The sequence below is a fragment of the Hippopotamus amphibius genome, chromosome 10, assembly GCF_030028045.1.
Source record: "Hippopotamus amphibius kiboko isolate mHipAmp2 chromosome 10, mHipAmp2.hap2, whole genome shotgun sequence".
NCBI lineage: Eukaryota > Metazoa > Chordata > Mammalia > Artiodactyla > Hippopotamidae > Hippopotamus > Hippopotamus amphibius.
The window spans coordinates 25,039,156-25,061,186 of record NC_080195.1 but is presented as its reverse complement, the minus strand read 5'-3'; the positions used below and the strand labels follow the sequence as shown (position 1 = coordinate 25,061,186).

The 22,031-nt window shown below is 37.8% G+C and overlaps 1 protein-coding gene across 5 annotated transcripts in view; it reads right to left on the bottom strand.

Annotated features, from left to right (window-relative positions):
• NRG1 (neuregulin 1) overlaps positions 1-22,031 on the bottom strand; it is a 1,000,105-nt gene that overhangs the window by 180,918 nt on the left and 797,156 nt on the right. Inside the window, exon 2 of one of the 5 annotated variants that reach the window (XM_057696615.1) lies at positions 4,071-4,102. The exons of the other annotated variants lie outside the window; for them this stretch is intronic. Within the exon in view, the coding sequence (XP_057552598.1) occupies positions 4,071-4,102 (32 nt within the window). The remainder of the gene's footprint in view (positions 1-4,070; positions 4,103-22,031) is intronic. 5 annotated transcript variants of the gene reach the window in all.

The following is a 22,031-nucleotide window of genomic DNA, read 5'->3' as shown; positions in this document are numbered from 1 at the left end:
TCTTCACCCAGGCCTACTTTTCCCAGAAGCTCCATTATTTTTAGTGTACGATGTTGCAAAAGGAGGATTTTTTTTCCAGGAATACAAACGTGGAGTTACAGCAGAAATATTTGTAAACAGGAGAGGGATCTGTCAATGATCTGGCGGACCACCCTCCCCCAGGCCAGAGATTCTCAAACCTTGTATACATACAAATCATCTGGGCAAGTAGGAAACACGGAGTATGCATAGACATCATCAGAAGACTCTGATGCACTAGAGTCAGAGAGAAGCCCAAGAATGTGCCTTTTAGAGACTGTCATACAGAGCAAAGTAAGCCAGAAAGAGAAAAACAAATACCGTCTGCTATCTCACATATATGGAATCTAAAAAAATGGTACTGATGAACCCAGTGACAGGTCAAGAATAAAGATGCAGATATAGAGAACGGACTTGAGGACACGGGGGCAGGGGAGAGAGAAGGGGAAGCTGGGAAGAAGTGAGAGAATAGCACTGACATATATACACTACCAAATGTAAACTAGATAGCTAGTGGGAAGCTGCTTCATAACACAGGGAGATCAACTCCAGGATGCGTGGTGACTTAGAGGGCTGGGATAGGGAGGGTAGGAAGAAGTAGTGGGAGGGAGGGGATATGGGGATATATGTATGGATGCAGCTGATTCACTTTGTTCTACAGCAGAAACCGGCACAACAGTGTAGAGCAATTATATTCCAACAAAGAGATTAAAAAAGAAAAAGAAAAAGAAAAAGGCATCTCAGATAATTCTGATATGAGTGATCTGGGCACAATATTTTCAGAAATATTACATGCTCTGGGGAAGCAGTTCTCTCCCAAAGTTGCTCAGCATTTACAGAGTTAATGCCCACGCCACGAAGTCTTTCCAGTAAGGACATCTTTTTTGGAATGCTTAATGTTTATTTTCCTAGTTTAATTAAAAAGGAACAAGACTTCAATTTCCCTTGTGGAGAAATTCAGGATCTTACAGAAAGAGACGAAAGTAAATAATGAGAATTTTTACTTTCTTATGGGAAGTGCTATAATGGGTGGTATCTGCTTACTTACCTACAAGGCTCAAATTCTAACGCTTTAAATCCAAAATAATAGTTAATAGGTATACCTATTAATTTAAATCCAGCACTGTCTGGATTTTAAAAAAATTTTCTTTGAAAGAAAAATGAAAAAGGAGAGAAAATAAGAAAGGGAGAATTAGATATTCCAAAACTTTCTCCTAAACTAGACACCCGCATGCATCTTTGTATGTTATGAAAGGTAGACTATTTACTATGTAAGGGCAGAGTAATTTCATAACATTTAAACAACTGAATTAAGCTGATATAATACAACTGCTATTATATTAGTCAGGCACATATTTATTTTGGAAAGTTCATATGGGGATTATTTAAAAATATTTTTTCCCTACTCTTAAAAGCTGTGTAACAGAAAGTAACAAACAACTTTAAACTTGTGCTTTTTTTAATATGAGTATATATGCCTGTCCCCAGATTGGAATGGCTAGATCTAGAAAAGGTAGTTAAGAACTATAAAATATGGTGTAAGAACTCTGCATTCCCAGACCTAGTTTAACCTTCATTCGAAAATTCAAACCCTACCTTAGTGTCACCATTCAATCTTTGCAACAATACTACCTCCAACTCTTCTCACTTATCCTTCTCTCCGAGGCAACCACGAGCATTAATACCTGTGTGGATGTTAGTATCTCCAGCCTAGATCTCTTGGTTGACATCTAGACCTTTGTTAGTGTTGCTTATCTCAAAAAAAACACAAAAAATGGCACAAACATCCATTCAGTTGAGCAAATCTATAGTCAACTATAAAATTCAGTCAACTTTACTACCACCTCCTCCCCTCCCCCCATGCCCATCCCAGGCCTTTCCTGGAAGGGGAATTCTGAGCTAGAAATTAGGCAATAACAGAGCCAATGAACTAGAAATGAGTCAACTATAAAGCAATCGCAAAAGTAGAGAAGAGGGGAAAGAAGAAGTAGGCCAACCACAAGGGCAATTAAACATCAACTGAACTAAAACCTGCATCCTAGGAAAGGGGGAAGTAACCAGAAAAGAACTGTCCTCATGAAAGATGAGGATGTCTATTATGGATTCCACACCAGAGAGGCAGACCCAACCGGTACGGACACTGAGACAAAGGTCAGCTGTGAAACCTGGGGAAGGATTAGAAGCTGGAGTTGGAAGGAGTATTCCCAGGTGGGGAGCAAAGAGAAGGATTTATAATCTGCTGTTTAGCTTTATTCTACGTTCGGCCTTAAGTTTACTTCTGTTTCTGAGCCAGATATCTGGTTTTCCCTAATAGCATAGAACGCCACGCCTTTAAGGTTGAAGCATAACCGGCTCTCTTCACAGCAGCTTAGCATTCTGAACGGAATTCAAGGGTCAGCAATTATGAGAACAAACGCGGGAGAGGTGGATGGCGGACTTAGAGCATAAACTGTCTAAAATAAAGGATACTCGGTGACCTGACTGACTACTGAATTTGAGATTTTTTTTTTGAACTATATTGGAATAAATTGATCAAGGCCTTTTGAAGGCCAGATGAAAACCCAGATTCCTAGTAAAAAGATAGAGCAGGTTGGAGAACATAAGCAATGTCAATTAAGAAAAAGTCAGAATAAGGACCGCCGGAGCAAATGGCAAGAATATATATTTTCTGGCAGAATACTGAGATGAAACAGCTTTTCAAGGGATATTATAGAGCAGAGGTAGACAAAATACAGCTCTCAGGCCAAATCGTGGCTGGCACCTGTTTTTGTAAATAAAGTTTTATTGGGACACAGACATGCATCTGTTCATAAATCATTGATGTCTGCTTTCATGCTAAACTGCAAAATTGGCTCTTTATAGAAATGTTTGCAGACTCCTGTTACAGAGCATCAATAAGTCATCATAGGGTGTCTACTGAATCTCATCTAGCAATTAGAATTGGCTGGCTTCATAAAGACAGAATGCAGAATGGGAATAATTCATGTGGGATCTACATTTTGAGATCCGAGAATAAACTGAGTATACAGAGTGGAACATTGAAAATACTATCTGTGAATACAAAAGAAACCAGCTCCCCATCCAGATAAGCAGAGGAGGCTATGATATGCTTATGGTAAACATGGGTATTACCTCATTTAGGAAAAAAGGAATTCTTGCAAAGTGGGGATGGGATAAACAGATTAGAAAAGGATGGTGGAGAAATCAACTTCAAAGTAAAAAAAAAAATGTTATAAATTTGTAAATTAATACCTTATTTGGTATATAGCTATTTGGTGTATATAATTCTAGTTGATGATGATTTCCTACCTAGAAAAAGAGGAGGACAGATTCACCCAAACTCTGACTCACAGAAACCCCCCTGGATGAAGCCAGTTACTAGAGACAGGAAATGAGGTCTGTAGAATGGATGGAAAACTAGAGACATAACCATGAAATATCTCACCCACTTAAAATCCGAACAACTGCATCCACCCAAAAGAGGAAAATTCTGATGTTACTGTGTTAGTGACTTATAAAATCTTCTATCCTGTTTAAATGGGAGAGGTTACGCCATTATGTCCCTATGTCAATGATTTTCAACTATAGTCAAGATGGCTGGGAAAGATGTAAATATAAATTGGAAGAATACATTGTAGTCAAGCAGGAACTATTCCAGGATTGTGACAATGGATTATTATTTTAGAAAGAATGGACTTTTGGCTTAATGAATCAAATTTGGACAGTAACAATATTAGGAGACTCTGTAAACTTTATCTCATGCACTTGATTCTGTACCTCACTTATGCTGTCTGGGTGACATTTTGTCCAGTTTCTTCCTGGGAGAGCGCTGAGATCATTTACATTGTTCACAAAATTATGCTCAGTTTTTGTAATGGGGATTAGCAGGAGAAAGGTAAGTGACATTAAAACTGAAAATTGAGAAGCTGAGGAAAACAGATTTTAGAAAGACTTGGGACGTGTGTCACACGTTGTAATTATTTCTAAAATGTGTTGCAATTGTCTCTGAAAGGAGGAAATGAGAACTATAGAAGTGGGTTGGGATGAAATACCTTGAGTAAGAAGTCAGATGAACTTGGTGTACCTCAAAAAAAAAAAAAAAGAAGTCAGATGAAAGACACATTTTAAAAATGCAGGCAACATAAGAATATAGCACAGCGAACTCTAGTGCACTGTGGTGACCTAAATGGGAGGGAAATCCAAAAGAGAGGGGATATATGTATACGTATAGGTGTTTCATTTTGCTGTACAGTAGAAAATAACACAACATTGTAAAGCAACTATACTCCAACAAAAATTAATTTTAAAAAAAGAATATAGAAAAGATAGAAGATAAAGATGGACATAAAAGAAAAAGGATTAGTAATGAACTAGATATAAAAATTATACGGGTTTTGGAATCAGACATAGTTCAGGGACTGAATTTTCTCGGTATTTCTTTTTATGGGCATTTATATATTTGTAATTTTAAAAATAGACATATGATTATTGTGCATATGCTATTATTTACTAACTGTGAGCTGTAATACCATGGAATTTACTTCTACATTTTTCTTTTGAATAACTCTGTTGGCTTGTGTAAAGGCAAAGGAATCCAAGACTTGTACGTGAAGGCTGAACTGAGAAGGTGGGGAGACACTGAGGCAGAACCCAAGCAGAAAGAAGACGCAAGTCAAAACCCTGAAGACAGAATCTCAAAATCAATACCTCCTCACCTGTGCTGTAAAATCACGATGGTACTGATTACTTGGATGTAGGGCCAGACCCTCCGTGAGGGGGTGGTACTAAACATCTCCTGTGTGCACATCATTCACAGCAGAGTGAAATGAATTTATAGGAGCTGCAAGGGAACCAAGACCCTAAAATAGTCTCAGTGAGTAAGGGATGCTAAATAGAAAGTAATAATCCCAGCATCTATTATTCCTAGTTGCAAATGTACATGTCATGGTTGTCTCTTTAATAAGGAGCACTGTCTTTATTGTTTTATTTTATTGTCTATAAAAATATTTATAAAGGCTATGACAAGTTCACTCCTACCTTTAGTCCAGTTGACCCCACTTTCCCACCATATTTAACCGGGCATAGCTCACACATACATCTATATATGCACTGCCCAGATGTTCACTGATAAACTACACCCTTCCCTCTTACGCAATAAGCACTAAGGATGCACACTTCTTAAGGATTTGGTTCAGAGTAACTTTCTGTGTATGAGCTCAATGCACATCGCTATCAGTCACCTATACTCCTGTCCTTTACCGATATCCTGTAATCATAATTCATATTAGCATAATCACTTCCTCATTGATTACTGAATGATCTAAAATCATCAAGAATTCAGTTATGTGCATGATTCTTTATCTTAAAGAAAGGTTTCTTTCAAAGCAAGGGTTGATATTCAGGGTTTTCCGATTAATTCTTAAGTTAACTGGAAAATATAATTAGCAACGATATTATATTTGAAAATACTCTGAGATTTATTCATCTTAAAAAGCTTAATAATAGAGTGGAGCAAAATACTTATTTAGAAATTCCCACTTGTGTTTGTATTTTTGTTTTTGTGGGTTTTTTTTTTTTTTTTTTAATGAGCTCATGAAGTTCAAGTAGTGGGTAACACAAAATATTTTTAAAGCAAGACTTACTGTTCTTGCAGGTTATGTGTATAACTAATAGTTGATACCAGCTTGTCTGCCTGATGAACTATGAAAGTCTTAAGAAAATGAACCTGAGAACTATAACATCAAAGTCTAGAAAAGGATACATGAGGAAAAGAAGGGCAAGTGCTTCACCTGCAATAGTCACCATTTTCATGTAATTTTTCTGACAGATATCAAATATGATGGGTCTTGCATAAAATGCTTTCTTTTTGTTAAAGGAGAAAATGGAAAGTAAAGCAAATAATAAGATTGCAGTTTTCTACTGAAGCAATCGTGACCTAGATATACTCACTCTTTTAACTACAGTATTGCTAAATTAAGCCATGAAAAACACATGCGTGCGTGCATGCGTGCATGTGTGCGTGAAGGCACATCTTGGTCTTTACACATAATTTTATTACATCTGCAAGGTCCTGTGAAAGGCTTGGCTCTTTTTTCTTTGTCAAAGACTTTCATCTCTGCTTCTGTGTCAAGTGACTCGTGCATATTTATAATCTTTTGGGTTTTTAAAAAAATTCCCCATACTAACTACACATCACCTGCACATGACAGTTTGCTTGAAACTATAAAATCATAGCAGTCTCTCAGACGTGCATATTATTTTCAGACAACCGTCCTGACATTCAGATACGCAAACTTTGATATTGAACAGACTCCTCCATAAACACGACCCTCAAATGACCTGAAGGGCTTGGTAACACCAAGGTCTCATTCCAGAGTTTCTGATTCAGGAGGTCTGAGGTGAGGCCAGATGATTTGCTGATGCTGCTGGTCTAGAGACCACGCTGGGTTTGATACATCCTGAGGAATGAGAATGAAACAGATGACACAGAACTGACCACAACCCATGAGGAAGAGCTGATAAGGTTACCAAGAAAATAATGGCAGCTAATCTACATTTCCTAAAACTACAGAGCAGAGGATGGTGGATGATGCCTAAAAGATTTGAAGGCTTTTCCTTTGACCAAAACTCGGACACAAACAGCCAAACCGAAAATCCTATTTGACAAAGGTTTCCTTACCAGGAGAATGACTGCATTGTGCAGATGAGAGGGGCTTTTCAGCTGCCCTTTATGTGGGTCTTAGCTTGAGTATTTTACTGTAATATGCACAACAGATTATAGATGGTAATAGAGTGGACGGCCTGAGCAATGGTTAAGATTAACTTCTAGGGCAAAAGCCACAAAGTAACCATTGCTTAGATACTTTCATTCTTTTAACTTGTATCTGCAGCTGATACTGTGCTAGGATATGGAAAGATTTTATCAGGAGAGAGATGGGGGAATAGATTTTTTTAACTAATAATAAGCAAAAAGCATCCCAATAGAGATGGTACCATGGGAAGACGTAACCAATTGTGTGAAAGAGTCTGGAGGGGCTCTGTAGAGGAGGGAATTTCAAGGAAGAGGAAGAATTAGACAGGTGGAGAACGGGAGACAGATATGCCAGGCAGGTTCAATCCCAAAGCTTAAAAAAGTACGTACTCCCTTAATTTTGTGTTTGGGATGAGGAGAAATGGAAGGAGGACAAGGATACGAAAGACATAGATGACACAGTCATGGGACATCTACAGCCACCACGACCCCCATACCAAAATTACATGTCTGTGAAAGATATAACTTATCCTCAGGAATAACGTGAAGAATATCTCTTAACCATGATATGGGTTAAGGATGGCTTTCTCCCACACTCATATGAAGTTCATACCTAGATTGGGCTTCAACCAACTTTGCCAGGCATTAGGGTTAAAAGGAGAAGGTAAATAACCCTAGAAAATTCTACAGCACTGGGCTAAGATAAAATAAGCAGAAGTTGTAAAGAAAAACCCATCTTAATGGCACTACTGGTTACCCTCCATCTTTTCTGACCCTGACTTAGGAAGTTCCAAACGAACTTGGAAGCATCTCCTAGAAAATGTCTCATGGTGCTGTAACTTCTATCATTTAGTGTTTGGACATATTTCTAAAGCATATTTCTATCATCCATTATTTGGTAATACTTGAGATTTTTAAAATAAGTATAATGATTTAAAATGTCTTCATCTCAGATTTAACCTGGGAACTTGTGGCGATGCCCACACAGAGTCCAAATTCTGCAGGACAAAGCGTAAGACATTCAAAGAGGTTGACTGAGTTAGCATTCTCTTGAAGACAAAAGTGGTAACAGCTCATTTGGAGAAAATTTTACTATTGAAACAAGCACTTGAGATTTATGGTGTATTTTAAACATGCAGGAGCAATTGTCAAGAGAGAACGGGCTCTATTACAAATCAGTGATTTCCAAGCAGTTAGTAACCAATTCCCTCCTCTTCATATCCTAAAACACATTATTTTTTGCTTTAATAATACTTAGGCAGTAAGAATAACGGAAACACCTGGAGTTGATTTTAACACGACTTTGCTAGCCCAGGGTAGAGTCCAAATCTCATCAGGCTAAATCTCACCCTTGACCTGCCAAATACGATTACCAGAGTCCAGCCACTTCCCCACGTCCTGCAGCTGTTCTTCCCCCCCCCCCCCATAAACATCACATCTACTCTCTGCCTAGAACTCCAACAGCAGCGAGAGCACACATTGCCAATTCAAGTGGAATAACAACTTCTGCAATGGACACTCAAAAGCAGAGACACCTGTGTTCACCTCTGAGAACTATTCATCTATGCCATGCACACACCCCTAGAACGTCCCAGGGCACTCTCGCTGGTGATGGCCCGAAGCAGTCCCTGCTGGAGTGAAACAGCAGCAACCTCAGAGCCCTACAGCAACAGAATAACAGTTTATTTAAAAAGAAGTGATGGGGGCTTCCCTGGTGGCACAGTGGTTACGAATCTGCCTGCCAATGCAGGGGACACGGGTTGCATCCCTGGTCCAGGAAGCTCCCACATGCCGTGGAGCAACTAAGCCTGTGTGCCACAACTACTGAGCCCACGTGCCGCAACTACTGAAGCCATGCACCTAAAGTCCATGCTCCGCAACAAGAGAAGCCACAGCAACAAGGAGCACACACACCACAACGAAGAGTAGCCCCCACTCACTGCAACTAAAAAGAAAGCCCGCGCACAGCAAAAAAGACCCAACACAGCCAATAAAATGAATAAATAAATAAATAAATAAATTTATTAAAAAAAAAAAAAAGAAGTGAGGGACACATGAAGTTAAGTCCCAGGCAAGGCAAAAAGTGAAGCGTCAGGCCCACCTGTGTAGACAGACATCCTGGGCACCAGGTGATGGGCTGTGAGAGCTCAGTCAAGTCACCTAACTGTTCATCATTTTCTTCTTGAAGACATTTGGACTATACCAGAAAAAAATATGTTTTTTAATCTGATTCTTTGATGCATTGGCAAAGTCTTGCCCTTTCCTCTTGCAAACTTGATAGTAACCACAGCAATTCCATTCAGTGAGATTTACACCGTATCCTATTATATCTTGAGCCACATTTTCTCCTTACTTCGTTGAGGTTTTCAGGATTGACCTTTTGGTTTATAAAGGCCATCCCTACCTCCACTTGAGGCATTTCCTAGAGATCTCCTTAACTTGAAATTGACCAAATATATGTTTGCTTAGATCCTAAAGGTCAACGAAACCAGTCAATTCACCCTCAAAATTTTACCTTATGAAAATCTCTAACTCGAGGGCTCTTCAGATCAACAAATCTCTTGTGAGGCATTCCTATTGCCCTAAAGTTTTTAGCTTCTTACTGATTAATGACTGCTAGTAATAGGGGGTAAGTTTTCCATGACAACCGTCTGCTGCAAACAACTAAAAATTCTGAGTTAAATATAATAAACATCACCTTAAAAGGATTTGACACAATAGGGAACTTTTAGGACAAAGTCTGAGGAAAATCTTGAATGTAGAAATATAAAGGAAATAGCTGGACAAAACAAACACATTTCCTTTAAGGACATTTGCCCATTCTGAGGATGGAACCAGAAATCAAGGCCCAGAGTCTGCCCAAAATGAGAAATCTTATAGTAGACTGTCTCCACATTAAGCCAGGCTCCAAAGGGCTATTCCTATATAGAACCCCCTAAAAGCTACACCCATAGGTAACCAAAACAAAACCTACTTCTCCTCCAACTCCAGAGAACTAAGAGACATTGTCTTGACTCTGAGGGAAGCAGGAAGGGAAAGCTGAGACTAAAGTCGGGCTCTTGAAGCCAAGATAAGCACAGTGAGAGGCCTTGGAACCTCAGACCATGAACTTGGTAGGGTCCCAGGTATCTAGCAGGAACAAACACAGACCTAGGCATGCATGCACTTTCATCCTCAGTCCTGAGAAAGGCCACAGATCATTTTCCTGAACAAGAACTAGCAGAGCCAGAGACAACCAAGCACAGAAAGAAACAGGCCTTGAGCGAGAACTACCATATACTGAAATCAGCACACACGAACGATGAACAAGTGTGCTTACTCTGCTAAAATAAATAACAGACCTGAAAATATCTCTAGAGACCAGGAGAATATAAAATGCTACACATAAGATTTGAAAAGGGGTCAGCCAAATAAAACTGCTAGGGAAAAAAAAAAGAATTGAAATGAAAAACAATGATCTTAGCAGAAAACTGTACACAGCAGAAGAAACAATGAGTGAAGCGGAAGACAGATCAGAAGACATAGAGCCATGGAGTTAGACAAATGACGGGAACTTTGAAAGAGATGCAAAGAGAACTGATTAGGGTCAGGCAGTCTAACATACTTTTAATTAAAATGCCAGAAGGAGAGAAGAGAATGAGAAGGAGGAACTCTTTGAAGATGGGTGTGAATTTCCCAGAATAAAGCACATGTACAAGTTCAAGAAGCCCAATGAATCCTGAGCAGGATAAATAAAAAAGAATCCACACCTAAATACATCATAGTGAAACCAGAAAAAGAAAAAAAAAAAAAAAAAAGACAAAATCTTAAAAGCATCCAGAGAAGAAAGGCAGATTATTTTCAAAGGAGTGGCAGTTAGAAGAACAACGAACTTCTCAACAGCTCTTGATTGATTAAAGTACATGGACAACTCACTGCATCTTAATTTTAGACCAAACCGTATATTTTACCTAATACCATAATTGCATGCTAAGTCCTTTCTCTTAGCTCTTTCTCAAAGTAATGGGAAGAAAGAGGATGTAAATTTCTGAAAATAATTCTGAAATACTTGGCAGCTTTTAGCTTTATTACCCAATAATGTGGTAAAGCCACTGTACTAGAAATAATGGTGCTTGGCTTATAAGTTTTTTGTGTTAAAATCTTCCCACCAATCAATTAAAATTCCTTCCTGGAGCTGCACCACAGAGAAAGAGAAGACTAGGTGGAAGTGATTCTCTCCTGGTAATAAATGGACCTCTTCAGATTTAATTTTGGTTCTTCTCCATCCTCAACTTTCTATGTACTTTTATTTTTTGATATAGGCTCTGTTAATTTTCCAGAAATGATCTCCTGCACTAAATTCCTCAAGAAGTTATTCCACAAGAAATTTATATACTTAACTGCATCTTTAGGCCATGGATGAAGTACCTGGGGCTTACCCAATATTTTTTCTCTTAGATTAAGTGTTTGAGAAGTTTTCTTTCATATATGTCTCCTCAGACCTTTGATTTGCATTTTATATCTTATCGGTAAATCTTTAATGATGATTGCAAAATGCATAAAATGCAAAAAACATTTTTTGTTTCTGTATGTGGGACCCAGTGGTTTTGATATGAAAAAGGCAATCAAAATGACTCGCACATGTTCTCAGCAACAATCACAACAGCTTAATTCACTTCACTTAAAAAGCAGTCTGCTGCTTTTCCAATAAAATATGTGCTTTATCTAGAGAAGAATAGATAAATTTGGGAATCTTCGTAATGGAAATTTTACAAGTATACTTGATGACAATTCGGAGTTACTATACAGAAAAAAATACCGTTATCTTAAATTAACTTAATATTATGATCCTTCTGTTAAGATGATCAACAAAGTTAAAACAACCTCTTGAGGAATTTAGTGCAGGAGATCATTTCTGGAAAATCAACAGAGCGTATATCAAAAAATAAAAGGAAATGTCTTACATACAAAGTTGAGGATGGAGAAGAACCAAAAGCAAATCTAAAGAACATTCAACACGGAGAAAAAATTAAACAATTATATCATTTTTAAAGCAATATGTTAAGAATGTCTCAAAGACTCTGGCTAGTCTGTATTATTTGCTGCCTCACACCTGCTGGTCCTCGGTAGAGGTTCAATCCTATAACTCTGTCATATGCTTTTTAGAAACAACTACATTAAGGATATCAGAGATCAAAATTCACAGCCGGCACCCAGTTTCTACTGGGAATTTCATACAAAAGGCTTCTGTACTAGTAATTTATCAATATCTTTATTACCATGTTCTACATTTTCACTAAATAATTCACATACCTAAACAAATCTTGTAGGTATTTCCCGAGATAAAGTAACCACATTATGAGCTTATGCATCAAAAATTATTCTATAGAAAATAGACTGTTTCCTACATACAGCCAATCACAACAGCTTAATCCACTTCACTTAAAATCTGTTATTTGCCTAAACCTTATGTGACTGTTATTTCTCAAATACCCCAAGACTTCTAAAAAGGTATTCACTACTATAGCCTCTGAGTCAAACGTACCAGGAAAGCATCACACAAAATTTTGCAGGATGGTCTTGTGGAGATCACAGACGAATGCAATGCAGATTGCGAATCATGGTTTTCTTTTACATTTAAAATATTTCTACTTCATCTAAATAAATCTCCTTAATTGTTAGATAAGAATATAAAGCCCAGATGTTATTTTTTTATTTTTTTATTTTTATTTTTTATTTTTTTCTTCAGATCTTTATTGGAGTATAATTGCTTTACGATGTTGTGCCAGTTTCCACTGCACAACAAAGTAAATCAGCTGTATTTACACATATATCCCCATATCCCCTTCCTCTTGAGCCTCCCTCACACCCTCCCTATCCCACCCCTCTAGTTTGTCACAAAGCACGGAGCTGATCTCCCTGTGCTCTGCAGCAGCGTCCCACTAGCCATCTATTTTACATTTGGTAGTGTATATATGTCAATGCTACTCTCTCACGTTGCCCCAGCTTCCCCTTCTCCTACTGTGTCCTCAAGTCCATTCTCTATGTCTGTCTTTATTCTTGCCCTGCCACTAGGTTCATCAGTACCGTTTTGTTTGTTTGTTTGTTTTTAGATTCCATACATATGCGTTAGCATATGGTATTTTTCTCTTTCTGACTTACTTCACTCTGTAGGACAGACTCTAGGTCCATACACCTTACTACAAATAACGCAATTTCATTCCGTTTTATAAGCCCAGATGTTTTAAACGATGGCCCAAACCATAAGAATACAGTGTGTTCGCGTGCGCTCTCTCTCTCTCTCTCTCAGTTCTGCCCACCTGAGCAGTGCCCTTTCTACCCCATCACATTGGGGTTCCTTCACTGAAGCTCCTGCTTCCCTCTTCCTCCCAAGAGATGACTGCTTATTATACAGTTTTATAGGTTCAAACTCATTCTCTCTCTCTTTCTCTCTCTGAAGCCAGGCTTTCACTCTCCAGCCCTCCCAGCCCGCAGCGCTTCCCTGGTTATGAGCTGGAAGAGCCTTTCAGTCTGTGACTGGCTGGGAATCAGCATTGTCTGTCCTCCCAGCAACTTGGATGCACTCCAAATGAACTCTTCGGTCTCTTTCTAGCCACTAATTAAGGCCCTCATTAATGAGGCCAGTTGAACATGAATCAGCCAACTTTACAAGTTTCTACCACCCTCAAAAGATCTGTGCTGTCCTCATGGCAAAGCCCCTCCCTGATCCAACCTGTAGAGGGTCATTCTTCTGCGACGCCCCAGTTTTTGCTTTTTTTTTTTTAACTTTCTATTTTATATTGGAGTATAGTTAACAATGTGTTAATTCCAGGTGTACAGCAAAGTGGTTCGGTTATACATATACATGTATCTATTCTTTTTCAAATTCATTTCCCATCTAGGTTGTTACATAATATTGAGCTGAGTTCCCTGTGCTATACAGTAGGTGCTTGTTGGTTATCCATCTTAAATACAGGGGTGTGTACATGTCAATCCGAAACTCCCTAACTATCCCCCGCCCCCACCTTTCCCCCCTGGTAACCATAAGTTCCTTCTCTAAATCCGTGAGTCTGTTTCTACTTCGTAAATACATTCATTTGTATCACTGTTTTTTAGATTCTGCATATAAGCGATATCATACAATATTTCTCTTTGTCTGACTGACTTCATTCAGTATGACTATCTGTGAAGGCCCAGTTTGATGGTGGTTTCCAGTAACCTTCAGGATACCGTGAGAGGCCCAGACAAAAACTACAATGTGTTGAGTCTTGTGACCTTCCTCTCTTTTAGGATGCTAGCAAAATCCTCCAACTAAAGGTCTGGACTAAATAATAATCCTTTAAGGGAGGAAAAAATAACAACTGCATCTGTCATTCCTCCTATTTCCCTCCTCCTCCCCCCCCCCAAAAAAAAAAAAAAACGCTAAATAAATAAATATAAGTAAATCTCCTAATGCAAATTGAACTACCACTCTGGAAATTTAATAATGGACTAGGAGGCCTTTGACCCCCTAGGTCTCTGGGTCAAAGATAATTCAGGTTGTTAGTGATAAAATGTCACTGTGATCAGTGACTGGTCAGTGGCTCACATAGGCAAGGGGGAACAACTTGGTGGCCTCAGAGCAGCTGTCAAGGCACACGGGTTCATGGCTCTTTTCTGCCTGTACATCATTTCTCTAGAGTATCCAGAAAGCCCACAGAGATCTTTCTTGTTGTCAGAGCCTCTTGCATTAAGGTATCACTGCTAACAAAGTTTTGGAGCACTGAGACAGCTCACACCCACACCCACACACTATCCCCATTTTCCAGGTTATGACGTTAGGACTACTTACTTTACTGGTCATCTTGTCAGTTAGTATTTATTGAACCCCACCTGGGCACACGATATTATAGCAAGGAACAATCAGATATAAAAGTTTAGCTGATTTAAATTTATTGTGACTCAAAATAATTAAAATTATATCAATGATGTACCCCAAACTGCTATGTGATGACACAGAAATACATCTCTCTTACTTAGAAGCATAGTAACACCTAAAGTACTATAAATGTTGAATGCACATACAATGTCCATCTTAGATTTTGCAAGTGTAGCATCATAGTAATTTCCTACCCTGAAATCTGGATTCCTGGGTTCTAGCACTGGGACAGATATTCTTTCTGGATCTTCTGGTTTCCTCGTTTTAAAAGATATGATTCAAGGGTATGACCTCTAAGATAGCCTTTTCAGTTCTAACATCCTATGATTTTCCCCCAGGGCTACTGTAGTTGTATTCAAGAGCTCACTTTTTAGGCAGTATCAATATTATTTAAGATCATTTTCATTACTTACCAGGAACGGTTGCTATTTGTTTATATAACAAACTCTTAACATAGCAAACACGATGTTCCAGGCAGTGGTTTAAGTATTTACAAATATTAACTCCTTAAACTGCATGAGCTTAGTTTCTTAACTGCCTCTATATACTTAAGAGAAAATGTAACAAAAACAATTTAGGGTTAGCAAGAATTGTATACTGAACAAACCTTGATGCCTATTCATCAGATGGAATAATTAAGCACTGATTATTACTTACTGAGAGCTTTAAGATAAAGTGTGCAAGTTTAAAGCAGGAAAACCACATATGGTCAATTTAGGAACAAATCCATGAATTGCTAGTACTGGTGATTTGCAGTCATACTTTCTCATTAACTGATAGAAACATAATAATTAAACCTCTATCCATAAACTCCCGCAGTGCATCGTTTTAAGCAAATTAGCAATATTCCCTCATTTATTTAATCACTGAATAAATTCTTAAGAAAAACAACTATGTTCCCGTCACTGTGCTGGCCCCTGGTGATATGAAAATGCATAAGATAGACATGACCTTGAGAGGTTCTCAGTCTGGAGACACGAACTGCTAAAATGTGCATACATGATCACTTAATCAAAAATTCCTCTGGGTGAGGACAACGGTTTATACTCTAAGAATTAAAATTATATAAGTGACAAAATAAAATGCTCAAAATAAAACTGAGATTGCTTTGACCTCTATCCTGCAAACCAAAAACAAAAGGGATAAATTTAAAATAAATAAAATAAGTTAATAAAATAGATTAAAAAATAGTTCAAGTATACTTTCTGTTTTATAGAAAATAAGGCAATAGAACATAGAAAGTTACTTATTTTTTTACATATGTTTGTAGATGTCCTTACAGTTTAATTACTCTACATTTATATCAAATCCTGAAATATGTATAGGACCAGTAATCACAAAAGTAATCCTATAAGAAGCAAACCTATCTAATCATTTAAAAGGTAGCTACAGTCTATTTTAAGTATAATTATTTATTAATACTTTTTGAAAGTAATTGAAAAGAAAGTCTGTTCCTATAGAACGCATACAACCACATATTAAGGCAATGTGCAAATTTAGTACTTAGATCCTTGCGTATGTATATCAATATGTAATCATTTCCCGTTTCTTATTCCCTCAAGTGACCAGAAATAGAGTGACTTTGTCCATGAAACCATCAGTTCTTACTTAAATAAGAGGCTTTTAGTTATGAATGTGCCGTGAAACATGACAATTCAAAGGATGGCTATTATTTCCTTAATTTGTCAAGGGAGTTTTCAACAAAGAACCACTGTATTCATAATAAAAAAAATTAGATTCTTGTAAGTTCGGAGTAGGGAATTTTTTTTTATTTTATTTTACACGGAGTTGACATACTAATACTAACAAAACACTGACTCTTCCAAAGGGTGACTTCTCTCTGTGAGTGAATGTGAGAATTCTAAGACCATTGGGGGATGAACACATCGTTCTCTGGATACAGCTGTAACTTATCTTGCTCAAGAGCAACAGTGTATTCAAAAGCTATGCCATCCAGCTGCCCATGAGTTTCACAGAAACAAATCCCAAATGGGCATCTGCACTAAGGTCAGTAGTAACTTTACAAAGTCACATGTCTAAAATGACAAAAAGAGCATTCAGCCCTATGGCTGTCTCTCTCGGGGAATCCTATGATGTTCGAAGGTAGAGTCGCCTTGAGGTTTTCCCAAACATGCCCACCTAGACGCAAATCCCTGTAAGACAGGTGCTACCGCCCTTCGGGCTACAGGGAGTTTCAGTCCCAGATTGATGTGCTCAGGGCAAGACGGTGGCATCCTGCCTTTTCATCACGATTTCAAGGGGTGGAATGAGTAAGCCTACACCTTCAGTGGAAGGTGCGAGGAAGCACTGAAACCTGCCTTTACCTTACAGAGTGTGACCGCAGTCACCACATTCAGATACAGGGCTTTCACTGAGCTTTTTATGTTTTGTGAGTATTTAATCTGTTATCAGCAGCATATTGTACGTGAAGGCATTTTTCCCCCTGCACAGTCTAACTTAGATGCTCTCTTGGTGAAGGGAGTCTCTTGTACATTCAGTCTGAGACAGAGCACACTGAATCTGTAGCTCTCAGGGACGACACTCGCTACACTGTCCCTTAGCTTCTCCAACTCCCAGGGGAAGATAACGGCCTTTGTCTTACCTGCCTTCCTGAAGTGGAACCCAGTCCTTTTTGCTGGGGCATAAATAATGGACAAAACATTTAAAACTCTAATGTTGCTTTCCAAGTAGCAAAATATTTAAAATAACTATTTCTATCTTCCTGTCAGGTTAAGGCCAACGGAGAACATACAGTATAATCAACATGTTAAAACAAAAACCAAAAAACAACCCTTAAGACCTAGGTCTCCCATTTCTATTCAGTGTAATATATGGAAAATTATGTATTTCATTTTCTATTCAACTCAGTATTCAAATAATTAGTTTTCTCTTGACAAACCCACCAGCTCATCTCCATAATTCCTGTATATGTCTAACTCCTTCCCAAAATGGATACTGTATGAGCTGGTCCCGCTCCCCGCCCCCCAGGGAAGATTCCAGTATACAGCAAGGTGACCTCACTAAAGCAAATTATTATCACTATCTGTTTTCTGTATTCGAACTAATCTTTCTGGGAGCAATGTACCTCTTCAATATATATCTCAGAAATAGATGACAATAGTTTACAATATTACTGCGATTATAACTGTCTATAAAAATCTACCATTTCACAAGCTTCAAGGAAGGCTCCCCTTTATTATTTATTTAAAAACCATTTAAAGTGGAAAAATGTAGAAAATTCCATACTTTCAAACAATGAAATATTGTGCTTAACACAGATCACTGTCACTCTGTTGGCAGAGAAAAAATACGAAAAGAATATAAAAGCAGGCTTGATATACATATACAATGTCAGCTTAATAGACAAATGGAAAATTTTGTCAGACAAAAAATTACACACACACAACACAACACAATATGCTCCAATTAAATCAATGCATCATTACAATTATCTATCCTTGCAGCTCAGGAAACAAAATAGTCAATACATATATATAGAAAAATGATTCTCACTCATTTATTCTATAAATATCTGTATGCAAAGTACACTACTAGGCACTATGTGTAAAACAAAATTATCCTTGACCATCAAGACATGGGAGATTAGGAATTGGAAAATTACATCTAAAGAACCAACTCGCATATATTTTAAAAGAAGGGTATGTGTGTGTGTGTGTGTGTGTGTGGCTGTGTCTGTGTGTGTGTGTATTATTAAAAATACAAGTACACATAACCTATTATTGCATCAGTCTGTTAAAACATCACTGTTAGTGTTCCTCTAATCTACAAAAAAGAATTTATCTATAGACCAAAGTTCAAGCTAAGTTCAAGGTCAAGAATATCTGGCTGATCTTTTTACGAATATGTTACATATATGGCATCCAACTCTAACCAAGAGTCCAAAGACATAGAATGTATGCCTAATAAATATTTGATATATATTATCAACTACATGATAATTATTTACAAAGAACCTCTCTGTATAAGACCCTGTGGGAAAAATGTACAGTATTTCTAGTTATTTTCGGAGGACTTGAAGTTCAGACAACATTGATTCAGACATACATAGCAAGACAGCATTAGATGAACACACATTGGAAAAGTGCTTAGGTTTTGATAATATTTAAACTCAATAAAACTGATCATTTAGTCCTTACTCTGTACCCAGCACAATACTCAACACTACTCCTTAGAACAACTGCGTGAATTACATATGATTATTTCCCACAGGGTACACACGTAGAAACTGAGGCTTACACAGCTGTAGTCGCTGTCAGAGTTCACACCACGCAGTCAGGGTACAGAACCAGAGCCTTGCCTTTCAACCACTGCTCTGGTCTAACTAAACCCAGCACCTCTCAACCCTGGAGGAACACAGCTGTCATTAAACCAGGGCCACCATGCAAGTGTCCCAGAAACCTCTCTACTCGGTGCTGTCAAGGTCAAATTTTCATGCTGATATGTTCTGAATCACACTATATTCAAATACAAGAATTCTCATTTGGCGTGCTGGTTCGGGAAGAACAGAGCTAATTTTTCTTTCTAGTGGCCACAGTCAGAAAAGGGGTTTTTATTGTGAAGGTGAACAGGCCAGATAATCTGGGGGAAAGGCAAAATACTGCTCAGTTCTGCAGAAAGTCAGGATATTGTTGGTTTGGAGATGGCTGGATGAAAGGTCTCAATAGTGGAACCACACCCAGGAGGGCTTGAATCCAGGTATGTGCTTTTTAGGGGGATTATTATTCCATGATAAGTATTTTATTCCAAAAGATAATGCCCAAATTGTTCACTAGTCACCAATATTTCTCACTCACATCTTTGTAATCTCTGTAGAAATATGGTGGGTAAGATAAAGCATAATAGCAGTTTGCTAACAGGTTCAATAAAAATCCAAGTTATATGCTGTGGTAGAAATGTACTACTTTTCTCTCCAAGGGAAAATGCTCGATGTCCTGGCATTCTACCTTTATGCGGAATTCATTTTATATGGATATCATATGACCTGATCTATTTATTGGAGAAAATGCCACTGGTTTAATGATGTCCTAGCCCAGATTCCCATCATACATTATTTTAACCTCACTTAATTAACAAAACTTCTATGCATTTTTTCAAAGTTGCCATTACTACACTTTAAAAAATATCACGTAAAGTATGAAGTCAAACTACTAAACAGAGTCCAAATGTTAAACTATATGACATTGACAATCTTCAGTCATGTATCGTCTACAGAATTGACAGTTTCTGATGGTTCAACCTAATAAAAACATTCCCTGACGCTCACATCATTGAAACTAAAACTTGACAGCTGCCCAGAGGAGCCAGCTGCCCGCGACTGAAGCTATGAAACAGACGGTTTGGGACACTGTAGCAGAGTAAAGGCTACTTTCCATCAATAATACCTTTCTTGGACCAAAACAATGTGAACATGATTGCCCTTTAAAAAGAGCAGGGGAGTAACAGACTGGGAGTAACTCATGATGAAGGTGAACAGTGCAGGGTGGAATAAATCATGAGCAAATAACAGTGACTCTGTGACAGTGTTATAATCTTTATCCCATGATCCAAAAGTCATTCCAACCCATTTTCAAAGTCATTCCAACCCATTTTCAAAAATGTGTAGCTCAAAGTAGGGTTCTTAAACATTTTAGCTAGGGGTTGAGGATATGGTGTGAAGACATGAAAACAGATATATTCCTAAATATCTTTTGTTTAATTTTAATGTGTTCATGTATAACTTTCCAATGCCATAGCGAAAGTTTTAAATATGACTAAATGTCTTTATAGATACTACCCGAACTCATGCAAAAGAAATTGCTCTAAGCGGCAACTGAAAGATGCTTATAAGCTGCTAGGTTCTCTGGAGGAAAGTTTCTGGCTGACATACACACACTACTATATATAAAATAGATAATAAATAAGGACCTACTGTATAGCACAGGGAATTCTACTCAATACTCTGTAATGACCTCTATGGGAAAACAATGTAAAAAAGAGTTGATATAGGTATATGTATAACTGATTCACTTTGCTGTACACCTGAAACTAACACAACATTGTAAATCAACTGTAATCTAATAAAAATTTTAAGAATAAAATAAAAGTAAATCTCACAGATGTGCCAACTGCATCGTCATCATCAGAATGATGTTTGGGAATGCTGATTCAGAGTTCTTAGAAAATTTGGTCTATTTTGGTCTAGCTGGGAAACAAACCTCAGTTGAGGTAGTAACTCTGATGAAATTGGGAGACTATCGAAGTCACTTAAGGAAAAGAAAAAAGGAGTCATTCTTTGGGGAATAGCAGTGTGATGCTCTTGGAGCACCCTCTGGAGGCCAGAAAAAGGTGACACTGGTGAGACGGAGAAAGAAAAGAATTCTGACCATCTCTGACCTTCCAAAGGCAGAACTCCTCAGATCTTACTTGAGCTGGACTCAAAAATAGACTTCTTCAACTGTAATCAAGGCAACCTAAGAAACATGCATATCTAATTTATAATTTACAGATGCAAAATAAATCCAAGGTGTATGTAACAACATTCTCAAATAATTGTTACTTATTAAAAAAAAAAGTAATGCACTGATTAGTGTATTTCAGCCTGCATTCTAAATTCATTGGGGAATTAATTGCAGAGACATTTTTCACAGTTAGAAGAGAGGGATGCGAAACGGTGACATTTTCATTCACAAAATGTAAGTAAGCAAGGTTATATAAGGATGTTACTGTCAAACTTTCAAAGTAGTCAGCTTTATGCTTATCAAAACAGAATAAATTAAGCTTTTCCTTTTTTTTTTTTTTTTTTGCTTTAACACCTCACTTTTTCTAAAGCAACAAACACTGACATCTATTGGCATTTTTGTAGCCCGCTTTTTAAAAATCTAGTAAAACTCACGAAAGGAGACAGATGCAAACATGCATAGGATTAGGATGAACCCACAACACCACTTGTTCTTTTGAAGAAATTTCATTTTATGTACCTGAGAGCATATTTAATAGATGTTATTTACCTCTCATGAAGTTAAACCAGTTTCTAAGCTAATACTATATGATTTAAGTTTCTGTATTTTCTGTTTGTTGAGGGTTAACCAAAATATTAGAAGTCCACTTTTCTGCTTCCTTTAGCAGATGAAATCATTCACCCAAAATATTGACACTTGGTTTGTTTTCTTCTGTCATAACAGAAGGATAAACTATCAATACTGTTAGTGTCAAATTTAACTTGTTTTTGGGACTTCCCTGGTGGCACAGTGGTTAAGAGTCCACCTTCCAACACAGGGGACATGGGTTCCATCCCTGGGCCAGGAAGATCCCACATGCCACAGAGCAACTAAGCCTGTGCGCCACAACTACTGAGCCTGCATGCTG